The sequence below is a fragment of the Mugil cephalus genome, chromosome 7, assembly GCF_022458985.1.
Source record: "Mugil cephalus isolate CIBA_MC_2020 chromosome 7, CIBA_Mcephalus_1.1, whole genome shotgun sequence".
Classification (NCBI taxonomy): Eukaryota; Metazoa; Chordata; class Actinopteri; order Mugiliformes; family Mugilidae; genus Mugil; species Mugil cephalus.
Window position 1 is genome coordinate 25,079,657 of NC_061776.1, and position 14,306 is coordinate 25,093,962.

The 14,306-nt window shown below is 39.5% G+C and overlaps 1 protein-coding gene across 5 annotated transcripts in view; it reads right to left on the reverse strand.

Moving 5' to 3' along the window:
• Positions 1-14,306, reverse strand: part of astn1 (astrotactin 1) — a 401,467-nt gene that overhangs the window by 327,823 nt on the left and 59,338 nt on the right. For all 5 annotated transcript variants that reach the window (XM_047589220.1, XM_047589219.1, XM_047589218.1 and 2 more), the window contains exon 2: positions 5,200-5,381. In XM_047589220.1, the coding sequence (XP_047445176.1) occupies positions 5,200-5,381 (182 nt within the window). The remainder of the gene's footprint in view (positions 1-5,199; positions 5,382-14,306) is intronic.

Here is a 14,306-nt window from a genome sequence, read left to right on the forward strand (position 1 = left end):
TGAATGCTCCGGGAGAAAGCTTTTTAAACCCAGCATGAAGAAGACTTCAACTGTAGAACACAACGCTTCAAAAACTCTGCAACTGAGCCACTGAAGATTAGATGTAGCCTGTCAAACCTATTTGTGCAATACTGAATTTAGAAAGTGAACTAAATTCTAGCTTGGCCTGGCTGTAGAAACAGACAAACCTTTTTGGCACCGGGGCACCGACTTTAGTGAGGTCCAACAGCATATCAATATGTGTATCTACTAGGAAGTTGACTAGTCACCAATCATGTGACGATAACAATGCAGACACTTCTGAGAAGACAGGTGAGGGGCCCAGTGGGTCATTGCAGCAAACTTTCAGTGGTTCATCAAGTGTGCGAAGCCTGTTGCATATAGAATATGTAAGTCAGTCCTGAAATACAGAGGCACAGTCCAACAATAGAAGTAGGCTGCACATCAACAATTTGCTGGTGAATTTTATCGTCTAAGTTATCAGGCCTTTAGCTGTTATGCACAAAAAAGGCTTTGGAGATATACCACTTTTTCTTTTTCTTTTATCCCGACTACATTATCCTACCTAACAAGAAGCTGTGAAGTACTACTGAGGGCTATTGAAAGTTTTTATAGATTTGTATAGACTAAACACAGCACACAGTATTGCTAAGTGCATGTAGTTCTGTTGCGTTTTGTTATTTGACATTGTTGCTGGGGTTAAAGAGCATCTGTTGTGTCTATGATGTCAGTTATTGCACCACCCAGAGCCACATATTAGAAGTGTCAGCTGGTGGTTAAGGTGTTGCTGTTGGCTACAGCCAACAGTTCAAGCTTCAATTACCACGTAGAAAAGCCTCCATATCTTCCTATGTGAGAGATACTACAATATGTATTCAGGTCAGGAATATGTATTTCATTGTTGCAGAGGATTATTTTCTACTGTGTTTTTATGTGTGACATCATTGACTAGTAGACGTTGACACAACTTTCACCACATTAGCCGACTTTAATAAAAATCAGAAGTCCTAGTCCAGATCTACTAAGAGCAACCTGGAACTATAGGTACCATAAATCACACCTATTTTGATAATTGCTTGTATATTTTGTATTATATTTCACACAAAATGTCCAACATTATCTGGCTGTAGGTTCTAGTTTATTTTTATTTTTATTATTATTATTATTATTATTATCTGTGTTACAAGTGTTACCTGAACCATACTCTAATTAGACCAAGGTCTGGCTACATCAGTTCAAAGTTCAATTCACACCTTACCCTACATGTGGGTGTGGTTCTGAAGGTAGATACATATTGAAAAATTATTTTTTTTTATTCCCATTTAATCAATCAAGTTACTGTAATTGTTCTGGTATCCAGTCTGAACACAGCATTCATTATTACCTTTGGTTTAAGCCCTACTGTTGCAGAAATGCAACCTTGTCTTTTTTTTCTCTCTGTATATTCTCTAAGCACATACTGTTACCCACTAATCATTCAATAGCAAACTAAAAGCTAGTAACTGACCTAATTAAACAAAAATATAGCTCCAGATCACATGTCATTCTTAGGTTTTGAACCTAATGTTAACTTAAAGAAACAGGAAGAGATTAGGCTCCAGGTACCATACAGAAAGGGCTACACAACAGAAGCCAGATACAGCTTAAACTACAAAACCAACTTCCTGGTTCGACTTGGATTTGCCATCATTGCTGTAGCTTCACATTTGCACAGGGTTTTGTGAAATGATGGATTAATAATGATATTTTGACATAATCTGTGTAGATCATCTAGCCAAACTGTTGATTTGTTTGCAAATTTGCTCGTCCAACTACAGGCCTGGGTTTGGGCTGTGTGAGATGAAAGCTGAATGCAGTCATAGTCATGAGATGTGTGGTAAAAACTGCACCAAAACCGTTGTGCCAGCTCACGCCATGCGGACAGCCAACAGACCAATTCAACACACATTTACAAACTGGCAAATCCACTCCAACATTCAGTTATGCAAAACACACAGATCAGTTCATAGGCACCATTTTAACTAAACGTGAAAAAAGAAACACACCATAGACTGTGAATTAAGATGGATGACGGAAAAGTTCCTCTAAAGTGAAGCCAGAGCAAATAGAGCTACCCCTGGTGACTAGCTATAGTATAGGACATATGCTCACCTTCTCCATGTTAGTGGATGGGACTGAACTAAAAACAATACAATTCACATCAAATAATGTATTTTCAAGGATGTTGTGTCATTTTAGGTAGTTCATATAATACTGATATATGTTCAAGAGTCAATGTTTCTGATACGCTTTGTTTAAGTTACTGTGACGCTACAGAAATAGGATGTGAAAGTAAGATGGCTACAGGTTGCCATGCCAACCGTATTGTGAAGAGTTGGGAAAAAAAGTACCGACCAGTACATTTTCTTTGTGTTTGGTGGAGGTAGAGCAGAGCACAGTAAACTAACGTGGGTCATCAAGGATGCAGAGACATGTAGTGCATATTTATATACAGTCTATGGTACACACGATTGAAGAAATACATGGTTGCCATCTGATGCCTCTGCTCTTATATTGATTTTTCTGTTTACATCATTGAGCGACAATTCATTGTGCATTCATGCCACAATCTGACATGCCTCAAATTGATATTGCACAGTCTGGCAGAGAGTTGTGACAAACATTTCATTAGAGTCGCCTCAGAAAGTGAGACATGCCATGAACTTAAGCCAATCACCTTCAGACAGGTTGTCTAATTGGACTGTTGTGTCGATGTCACCAGACTTTTTAGCTCTTAAGTAAAATCTTAATTGCGTAGGTTGAAAAATGATGGACACAGAAAAAATACATTTGAACTAAACTGTTATTATTCTTGTTGAGACTCTTTCATCACTGCTGATAATTACTTCTCTCATAAGATTTTTGTTGAAAGGTAACTTACTTAATTTATTTACTTCTTCTGGGTAAAACATTATCTCTGGATTTAACCAATCAATTTACACACAGAGAATGTAACAGAGTCAAAAATACACTTCAATTTGTGAATTTTAATTTCATTTAACAACTATTTAACTTTCATTCAAATGTCATTTAATTATGTTTTTGAATGAGCATATGTTACAGAAAGACCACTAAGAAGGCAATCCGTGTGTTATGTGTAATCGGCTTGTGCAGGTAAATACTGTAAATGCTGGAAAGTCATCATTTGAGTCAGGTTTGTTTTTACGGTCTTATCACAACATTTTCATGAGCAGTAGGCTGATACAGCTGCAGTGCCAGGGAAGTGGTTTGAGGGTCCTGTGCTTGCTGAAGACACCTTAATCGTGGACATAGTGGGGATTGTAACAAGTGACCTTACAGACCTCACAGGTTTGCTCTTCTAACCATAAACTCACAGCTGCCCTTCAAAACACTCACAGCAGCACCTCGCCGCTTTGTTCCACACAGATTGCGACTTGCGCCGAGTGCTACTGTCCTGCAGTCTCCTGTGACATCCAGCTGAAAGAGGTCTTGTGTTTGAGCTAAAAAAGCCCATAAAGCAGACTTCTCAGGACCTTTCCTGTATCTGCAAGGAGCTGAACAAGTGGCACGGCTTTGGATTTATAGGTCGGGGCTTCCAGCCGGGTGTCAAGCTGCAGCGGGGCATGGCCAGCACAGCGGCAACACCGCTCCCATCTGTTGTCATGGTCTGCTCATATCTGCATGCTAATCCTTCTCTCCCCACACCTTCCTGAAAACACCCCAGTGGCAGCACTGCCGCGGCAGCTCTTTCAGGATGAGGAATTAGCAGAGCAGGGAGCACAAAGACACAGACCTGAGGTTGATGGGATGTGAAATGCAGATAGAGCAGGGAGTTAAAATTTGAGATTAGTGGAAAATCAAAGAGGTAAGGAGCAGAACCTGTGCACTGGCTACCTCATTTCCACATAAAAATGTTGTCACCACTCTAGCCTGCGCGCCACGTAGATCCACTTGATGTTTGCTAATACATGCAAAACACGCCGGGGATAGTCAAGGTCAGTTATTTGTCATTCTGTGAAGGTCTGAAGGTCGATGGGTGTTGAAGTGTATCTCCCTGCCTCCATTCAGCAGATGTGGCTGCAGGCAAAAGGCTCCTCAAGCTGACTAATCATTTGTGTATGCAGCTATAATATGCTTTCAATGTCTGAAAATACATATCATCCATCAAAGCACGATTGTAATGTCTTTGGGCTGGAAAAGGTCACTGGGAGTAGGTATGGCATATCTATGATCTAATAAATATACATTTCCTCAGGCTAGAGGAGGGAGCTGTGAGATCTAAGGATTCATTTCCTACTCTGCCGACATAGCAGATAAGGTTTAACACAGTTTATGAAAAAAGTACATTCCGCAGCTGAAATGTAGAACTTTGTACATGGATGTTTAGTTGCCATAGTCTGTACAACTCCTCTCGGACATAAAAATAGTAAAAGTTTACATTGACAGAAAACCCACTGCACTGATGCAGGAGTCCGCCGGACGCCTCCTTGTCTTTACAGTTGTAACACACACACACTCTGTGTCCGACATGTCCATGCCCTACGGCAGACTGCAGAACAGCAGACTAGAGTGCATGTCACGCACTCAGTGTGTTCAGTATAAATAAATCTGCCAGCCAAGTGACAGTGGCAGAGAGTTTAGCCTGAGATATTATGCATACTGGGAAAAAGAAGAGTTGCTACACCACAGAGTGAACTATAAGACACGGAAATCTATTGTAAATGAAACAGCATTTGCCTCTAAAACAGCCATTGTTCCATGACTGACATTTGTTGGATTTATCTGCTCCCTAAAACCTTTAGTCAGGGAGGAAAAAACAAAAAACTCAGCAGTCAGCTGTTTCGTTTGGAAAATGCAGGGAAACAAAAACATGGGGACGTGTTATCTAGAAGATGATATCTCAGAGGATGTTTCTGCTTCAGGGAAAATTACCCAAACGCTCTAAAAGAGCTTTATATATGTGAATTTGTATCCATCTTAACTGAATAAAAAAGTTGAAAACTATTCCCTTCCTCTGAGCCATTTCCATTTTGCAAATCAAAGATTCCGGCCAATTAAAAAGTTATTTTGAGTTTGTGTCATACGACAGAAAACTCTGATATTAGACATCATTACAGTTTCTATTTTTAGGTCCTCTGTAAAAACAAACTAAAAGCAAAAAAATAAAGGCAAAAACAGCCCCAGAGCAGAAAGTTTTACCATCACAGAGATGTGCAGGATGCGGAGCTCCTCCTTGGTGGAGTCGTTTGCTGGGTCTTCGGTCGGTTCTGGCAGGTTCAGGCTCCCATCCTGGTGGTGGATGTGGAATAGCAGAGTCCCATTCTCCAGCCACTGCTGCCGCCAGCGCACCAGAGGGATGTCCTCTGAGTTCCCAGAGATCTCTGCCAAACACAAAGCCAAACAAAGGTTACTGACTGGGAAGCTTTCTACTTTACAGCACAGAATTCTCTACAAACAACACTGAAGATCAAACTTGAATTTGAAGCATTTACCAGAAAAAAAAGACACATCAAAGAACAAAGAACAAGCAAGCACAGGTTTAATTTATAATAACCTGTTTTATTTTAGCATAGGACTTTACTAAGGGAAACACACAGATCTCTGTCTGGTTTTCCAAACACACTTGAGATTATACACCATAACAAGGCTGTGGATTGTATGGAGATATAAATATAAAGAAATGAATCCTAAACATTGTGCGTATCTGACAAGAGAGATTTAACAGCATATCTGATTGTTTGAATGAGGATACTGCTGAGCCGTATGCTACACCGACGGCATTAGAGCTGTTTGCTAACTCAAGATTAGCCTGGCTACAACTGTGTGGATACCCATTGAGGTACCTTGGGAAATGAGGGACAATCTTCTTTTCTCAGACAGAAAATCCACAGTATAAAGGCAACAAATGATCACACAGTTATGAGAAATAGGGAGGGTGGAGGACAACATTCAAAGCATATTGGAATGAGGGGACCTCGTATGTTATCTTTGCTATGGACAATATGGACTAGAAAGACAGCTTTGAAATGAATGGACACCTGGAGAATAATACTGAAGCAACACTGTGGATGGACAACTGGCATGGAGGGGGAGGCACCTTGGAAGTAGGATTCAAGCAGCAGACATGGTGAGTCAACAAGTAAGAGAATTCATCAACGACCACTTGCCTACAGTAACTAAGTGATATGAAAAATGACGTAAACCAATAGAAATGTGTTAAATCTAAACTATAGTGACAGTAAATGGGGTGCGTAAGACAAGTGACTAAATAACTAAATATAAGGTAACGATATGGCAGAATATAATAATGTGCTTTAAAATTAAATGAATTGCATTATTGTGTGGCGTGGATATAGCTATCACATTCACCAGCTAATAGAAAATATATACCTGAGCTTTAACTTGTCCATGGTTTGAAGACACTTTATTCAAACCATCGGCCAGAACAGGTGTAATTTAGCTTTTCCAAGTAATCTCTACAGGCTGAAATATCTCAAAGGCTGCCATGTGTTGCCTTCATGGTCTCCTCTGGAATAAATTCTACTGAATTTTTCAGTTTTCCTCCATAAGCTTGACATCATGTGGTTTTCATTGATCTATACTGGCAGGGAATTTTGTAGACATTCATGTTACCCTGAGAATGAATTGTTGATCCTTTATTTCTGACAAGATTCTCAGTTATCTAGGACAGAGTACACTTAAAAACACAAAAAACAACGCTAAAATTAAGTCAACTGGACAGGTGTATTGCTGGAGTTGTGGTACCCTGTTGATTTATCACTCGTCCAAGTACCTTCATCTGTAATTAATAAACCCTAGCCATGTCCATTTGAGGTGTTCACCACCCATAGATGTTCCTCAACTCCCCACCAGACATTTAGAAATTAAGAAGACACTTGTGGTGAAGCTCCTTCAGTCAGACTCAACAAGTCATGTTGCCGTTGATTTATCTGTGTCGTTTGGACATTACAGTTCTCATTTAGCTCAAAGAAAAACTGTCCCTAAGTACAGCCTCACAGAGACTGGTTTAACAGATTTATCGATATACATTGTGAACAAAGACAAGTGCAACCTGATGAGCAATTTCACATTTTCAGCCCTAACCCGAGAGATCCAGGGACTGTTATGACAGCTGTGACAGTTTATATTACAGTAATTCATTCAGTCAAACTGTGACATTCAGCAATTACTGATGTAAAAAATATGGAATGGACATCAGTACCTATCTCACTCCTCTACCCTGTTTTAGAGTTTTCATAATCCCTAGCCTATATCTCAAACCACTCCCTCAGCTGCTGCCATTTATAGCCATAGTAGGGAGGAAAAAAATAAACACAAAAAAAAAATGATTAAAACCCAAAAGATAAAGACGGGTAAGCAGTGATTATGTGGAAGCAGTGGAGCATGAGAAACAGTGTGCTTCATGTCAAACCTCATTTCCCCTGACAATACATTCCACTCCAAGCTGTTTGAAATAATAGTGATGTACGCCAAAACACGCATGCAGAAATGGAATATTAGGAATGCATGACAGAGCTTTATGAGTGAGATACTGTTATGTAAGTGGGAGGAGTAGCAAAGATGCATCAGGCTCATAAGTCTTAAGGAGTAATGGAGGACCTAAGACTGAACCCACTCAAACAAAGCAGGTTGCTGCCGGAGATAAATGTACTTTGCACTATGTCCTTAGTCTAGGTTTTGTGGTTTCATCAGAGTTACAACAATACCAAGACACGGACAAAAGTAATAAAAACTTTATGAACAGCCCTTTAAGGACATTTTTAAAATAAAAAAGTAGGATAGAATCATGCAATTAAATATTTTATTTATTTTACTCAACTGACAATCCTAAATCTATGTAAATAAAACAAATGAAAATATGTTTTAATGTATAATGACTACATGATGATAAAAACACTACACGGAAATCAACTACAAAAGCCAACATCTCTTGAGTGCGGGTGCCTCTTGAGTGTTCTGTATTGTATGTGAATTTTACCACTTCTTTTTTTACTACTCAAATGTAATGTCTCATAAAGTACTGCATAAATCAGAGTATTTATTTATTTATTTATTTTTGTCTCTGAACAGTTGTAGAACTTATAACATAAATACAGGTTCTACAATACTACAAATTCTCCCAGATTATAGAAAAGACAGGCTTGCTTTTACTGCTTTTGATGAGGTGACTTTCTTATTACTGTCAAGGGAATACGTGTTAGGAAATCCACTGGATTATCTGCAAATTGCTTTGTCCAAAACAGAAAGCAAACCAGTTTAATTAAATCATAAAGAGATGACAGGAAATTATTGAAATAAAAAAAAGTTCAGTGTATTTTCATTAATTCGTTTTAAATTGCTGTTGTGTTTTGTTTTTTTGTTTTTTTTTTATCCAGTGCATTTTACCTTTGTTTTATAATATTTTTGGCTTGGCCGAATACAATTCCTCCTCAAGTCATCTTTAATTCCACCATTTAAAGAATGACACACAGTGTGCATCCATATACTGCTTATGAATGAATCTGGAAGCCACTGCCAAAGAAATAGACCATTAGACTAATTGCTAGCTTGACCCAGTGCAGTACACAGCTGTATCATCCACACATATTACACTAGCTCTACCAGTGTACAAGCTATCAGATAATTTAAAGCTTGTTTTACACACAGATATCACAATCAACTTAAGGAAGCAGAGTGCACAAGCACAATGCAGAGCAGAAAGGAACGGTGGCAGTGCACTGGAGGGACACAGGCCATTAGAGAATAGTCCATAATTGATCAAAGTCTGTACGATGTACTGGTTTATTCGTGCGCCAGGGCGCCGATGGCTGCAGGGAGAAATCACGGCCCGTAAATAATAATGAGGATTAGGCCTGATGAAAAGAAAAAGCTGGGAACAGAGTGACTAAAGCAGCAAGTTAAAGCACTTGCGTTGGCATGGGAGATGAGAAGTAGGACGACAACAGAAACGCCTGTGAAGACGGGGGTTGGCTACCGAACAGTGCAGAAGTAAAACATGAAAAAGCTCAAGACGCACGGCTCTCGCATAGCAAAACATTCCTGTCACTGTAAAAAAAAAAAAAGAAAAAAAGAAAAACAAGCAACCCTCACACTACATGCGTCCATTACACATATTAGCGCCTAAGATGTAGCTGCAGGGAAGATTTTCCTGCTGATCACAGGCTTATCCACTGTGTGCCTAACTTCTGGAGCGTGTATCAAATACACAACTTTGCACGTGCGCTTTGTTGGTCTCAACTGACTTGAGGCTTAGAATTCAGTTTTGTCGACTTTATCTGTGCATGTACTTCCTGTCTGACATTGTGAACCAAATCGTTAAATCTTTAAGGTCAGCCCTGTGTGTGCCTCGCATGCATACTTAATTAAAGGGGAAGAATCAATTTTATGTATCAAGGAAAGTTAGCTGGTCACTGGACCTGTTGATAGTCATGAAATGTCTTCTGTGGCTCAGGAGCAGCTTTTCCAAGTAGGCTTGGCCATAATTATTGTTAAGGCTTCAAATATGTTTGAAAGACTTTAATTACAGTCACCACAAAAAAAATAATGATATTATAGGTTGTGATGGATCTCTACTCTTGCAGCTTGTCAGGATATTTTTTTGTTCTTTCAGATTTGTATGTGTCATTTTACCCTAAACAGGTACCTTTAGTACTTAGTACACACTCTTGCCAGTTCCTTAGCTACACAACTATAACAGTCCTGCACGACATCCCCCTTCATGTCAGTTTAAATGTCCCGTTTATGTTGAGTTAAACACTCAACTATTTCTGTTATTTAGCCTAGTCCACTGAAGTAATTAACAGAAACATGTACAGTGGTACAACACAATACTAGCCCACTTGAAAACCCCAATAATGTGCCACATACTGTCTACTGCTGTTGGCTAGGCTAGTTAGCTGGTGTCTCCTTGTTGGTTGCTAGTAGTAGCCTAGTGGTAGCTAGCCTGCTGTTGGGATTGTAACATCTCATCCTGTGTAATAATGACATCAGTACTATAAAACTGCAGCTGCCAAAATGAAAACACGGGAAAGTCAATACCTCTCTGTTATTTGAAACACATGCTAAATACTATAACAAAATTTGGTACGGGACTGTGATATTGTGGATGGATTTATTTTCACTCATGTGCCCAAAAGAGGTTAAATTAAGTTGGATTTTTGAATAGATAGATGGATGGATAGATGCATGCATATCATGACAGAATGGACTTCGTCTTTAAGGATGTATTTTCACACTAGAAGAACCGCTGGTAGTTTGCTGCAATGTCTTCTCGGAGGCGTCTGTGTTGTCATTGTCACGTAATCAGAAGTTGACTTTTCAATACAATCCTGGTACCTAATGAACTGGCAAGTGGGTGCAAATCCACCCATTTGATGCCAAATAAATAGCTTAAAATGCATAATTAATACATAAATTACATAACTATTTGATTATTAGCTAAACTTAAATGTTTGTTCCTATGTTTTTGACATCTTACACAACACCTGTTGTGTAAGACAGACTGCGTTGCCATCACTTTGATTGTGACTGAACTACCACCTATTGGATGAACTGCTGTTAAATATCTTATATTATGGTTGACAGAGGATAAATGCTGCAGACTTCTCCACTTTGACACTTTTAGGTTCAAAGTGAAATGTCTCACCTGACATACGTGTACTAAGCTATAAGTAATATTTCAATATATGAGCTAACACCTGTAAAGCTAATTACTTTTTTTTATTTTTTTTATCCAGCCTCAGGTGATAATGTCATATTTGGCACTAATTAGCACATAATGTAAGTGAACATGATGAATATGCTACATCTGAACTTGTTATCACTGTTATGACCATATTGACATGGCAAGTGTCAGTACATGGTTTGAAGGCTACGTGACTAAGCACAGAATGACAAAGCTGCCACTGGAGATGGATGTTTTTAATGTTGTTATCCAGATAAAGAGCAAAGTTTTAATTTTGTCTGATGTCTTAAAATAGCTTGCTAGTTGAAAGGTTTCATATGTAAATGGCCAACTCGCTCTCTATACACCACCTATTGGAGCACTTATCTGGCCTAAACTATTCATGGTAAGAGCACCTACCATTAATATTTTGTGCACACAGTGTACACGCATAACATTACAATAGAGCACTTCGCCTTGTGTTGTGTGAGCGTACACTTTCTTTGTCAGACAGCCCATTACACTGATTACTGGCAATGGATGCACTTGCATGCTGAATAATAGCCATAACCCTTATATAGATTATAACCTGTTTACAAACCGAAACACTTAATGCTTTTACCGTGACACAGCGGTGTGTCTGTTTTGTAATTGTGGCAGCGTAACAAGGTTTGGGCTCGACAATAACCGATGCCCTCAGTGCTGCAGCGAAGAGGGAGTTCCCTCTGCCCATAAATAAGATTTAAGACTCCCGACTGGTTTTAACCTAAATGCAAATCATGTGCCAGAGTATGACAGGGCACTTTTTAAAAAGTGTACCCGCATTCTCTTTCTCTCCCTGGGGACTAGTTTGCCACGAGAGCTGGATTAATGAGGCCGCCGCCGTACTGCACGGGACCTTATACGATGCCACCCAGCAGAGAATCAGCAGGAGAATGAAAGAAGGAACGAACGAGAGGAAGCTGCAGAGGAGATGAAGGGAGTGGGTAAAGAGGGAGAAGGAAAAGTAAAAGTGGCCACCTATCGGCATTGAAATGAATCAAAGTAATCTGATTACGCATTATTAGTTTACCTCCTCCGAATGCAGATTGCTGAAGCATTTAGTTTAAAGGACTTTCAGTGCCTTTAGGATTCAATTAAAGTAGCCTCTCTCTTTAGCCTAACCTTTAATCTAAGCTCGACAGAAATGGACAGTACCACCATGGAGGATTGTGGCACACTGCAGTATAGCATTCCCTAATTGACTGGCACAACATTTGGACGAGCATAATGTGTTTAACAATAAATCATGGTGAGTTTTGTGGCTCCTCCAGGTTTTCTTACATGTGTATTATTAGCAGGTAGATTGTATTGCATTACATGAGGTAAAATCTAATTCTCCTTCCGTGTCATGAGTCTCAAAGACCCCTGCTTATTCAAGCATGGCTGATATAATTAGAAAATTCTCACGGGGGATTTGACGATTCAAAACTGAATTTGATACTTAGCGTGGAAAGATTAATGCGACACGATGGAGGCAAACAAATTCCTGTAAAGCAGGCTGTCTGGTGCAGATTCGGGGACGTGCGGGGGAACAGTTTTTTTGTAGAATTCAGCAATATAACGCTGTCAATTTTTAGCACCCAGTGGGAAGGTTTTGTTCTGTTCCAGGCAATAACATCACAGTGAAGTGTCAGTGGTGGAATACAATCATTCATCTTATTGGAGGACACTTCTGGATGAGATGAGGGACTGGAGCTTCAGCGGATTCATGGTGGCCCTGCGGGGCCTCTCAGGCTAAAGCTGCTGCTAACAATATCGCTGTCTTTGTGGCTGCTGTCGTGACAATGATTTGCTAACTGGTCAGTTCATCCACATTACGAAAATGATAATTTGATTTGCTTTTGTTTGTATCCAAGTATGCAGACAGCTAATCTGTTCAGGTTATTAGTTTCTGTCCAGCGCAATAAAAGTAAAGTCCTGGTATCTACAGGCACTGCTCACTAACTACTGCAACTTTCCCTGAATAACACAAAATCTGTCCTAGGTTTATCCTCTACATTTACCCTATGATAAATAAATATTTACCGCAGCGAACGCTGTTAGAACTTAACCAATTTAAAGCTATGCAAAATCCCTCTTGTATTGGCTGTAAAGTCCAACTCATAAAATCTGTGCATTAAAAAGTCACAATGCACCGCTGAAAAAGACTAACATTTAATTTAGCAATTATTGAGGGAAAAGAATCGAGGTTGCAAGTGAGGACAAAATGAACTCCTAAGACACCACTTTTAAATAACTGGTTAAATCATATCCACAGGATTTAAATAAATAAATAACGATCCCAGACCTCACTGTAAAACACAGCTTATGCTGTAAGTGTATTCTCTGTCTCTGGACTGTGTTCCACGGAGGCCAGGATAACAATCGTCATATTGCCCAATCACCAGAGAGCAGAGCGATAAGGTGAAATGGCTTTGGAGGTGTTGATTCTGAACTCCCCAAACTAGCAGTAATAAACGACTATTAAAGAGAACACGGCGTTCTCGGGCTGAGAGCCCGGCGGCTGACAGAAGAGGAGTATGAAGGAGAGACAGGGTGCTAATTTCCACATCATTATTCCAATGTGACCACATGGAGGTCGTCCTTCAAGCCTGTCCTCTCACTACACCAAAGTGGAGCTGATTTCTGAGGGGGCTGTGAAGTAGCCACTTTACACAGTAAACACAGCTTTTTAGTCCCGGCAGAGGCTTTGGAGAAGACTTTGACATAACAGAACCTTTTCAGTTTTTCTATCTTTATATAATATAATGGTATCGGAATATGTTTTTTGACCTTTAGGCAATGTGTTTGTCTGTAATACATTATCTGCACGTGGCTGGTAAACAGTGCTGGTCTGGGGGTTTCATAAGAACCGAGATGCGGTCTGCGCCTTACTTTTTGAAATGCGATGTCTGTATGAATGTTCTGTCCTTTTGCTGCATATATCTGTTTGTATGGAATGATCTGAAAAACCATGGAAACCAGCCTGAACTGTCACTCAAAGCAGTAGGTCACAATATGAGCAAATACTGTAATATCAGCACATCACTGTTTTTATATTTCAGATCCATCTGAACAGGATATTAGATTTTTCAGATTATGATAATGTAGAGACTCATAAAGTGAAAACTGAAACACTTTGAATATTGCGAAAGGTTGTTGAGGAGGTGAACTGAGCCTGTGTCCCCTTTAAATTCCACAAACAAACAATATAAAGTATTTTCGGAGATTTTATGGGCTTTATAAGCTTCTGATAATATTCGACGAGTTACTCCCACCAAACTTCAAGTCCCTAATGATGAAGCACTAATGATGAGTTCAAGTGGCCTACTGTTATAAAAACCATGTCATGTATTAACAAGTTACATAAATCCACATGAAAATCCTGGATACCCACATCTGACTCTCTCCTCCTTCCTTTTCTTTTATCCAACTACTGTCATCTGTCTGATTCGACAGGCCTCAAGCAGATGGGACTCTTACATGCGCTTTGTTCCGCTCAAAGTTTCTTCCTGTTTTTCTTTTTTCTTTGTTTTTCCTAGCAGCCATCGTCTTGCTCTGGAGATTCCAGGCAACAATGTGTGATTGATAGTGACACTAT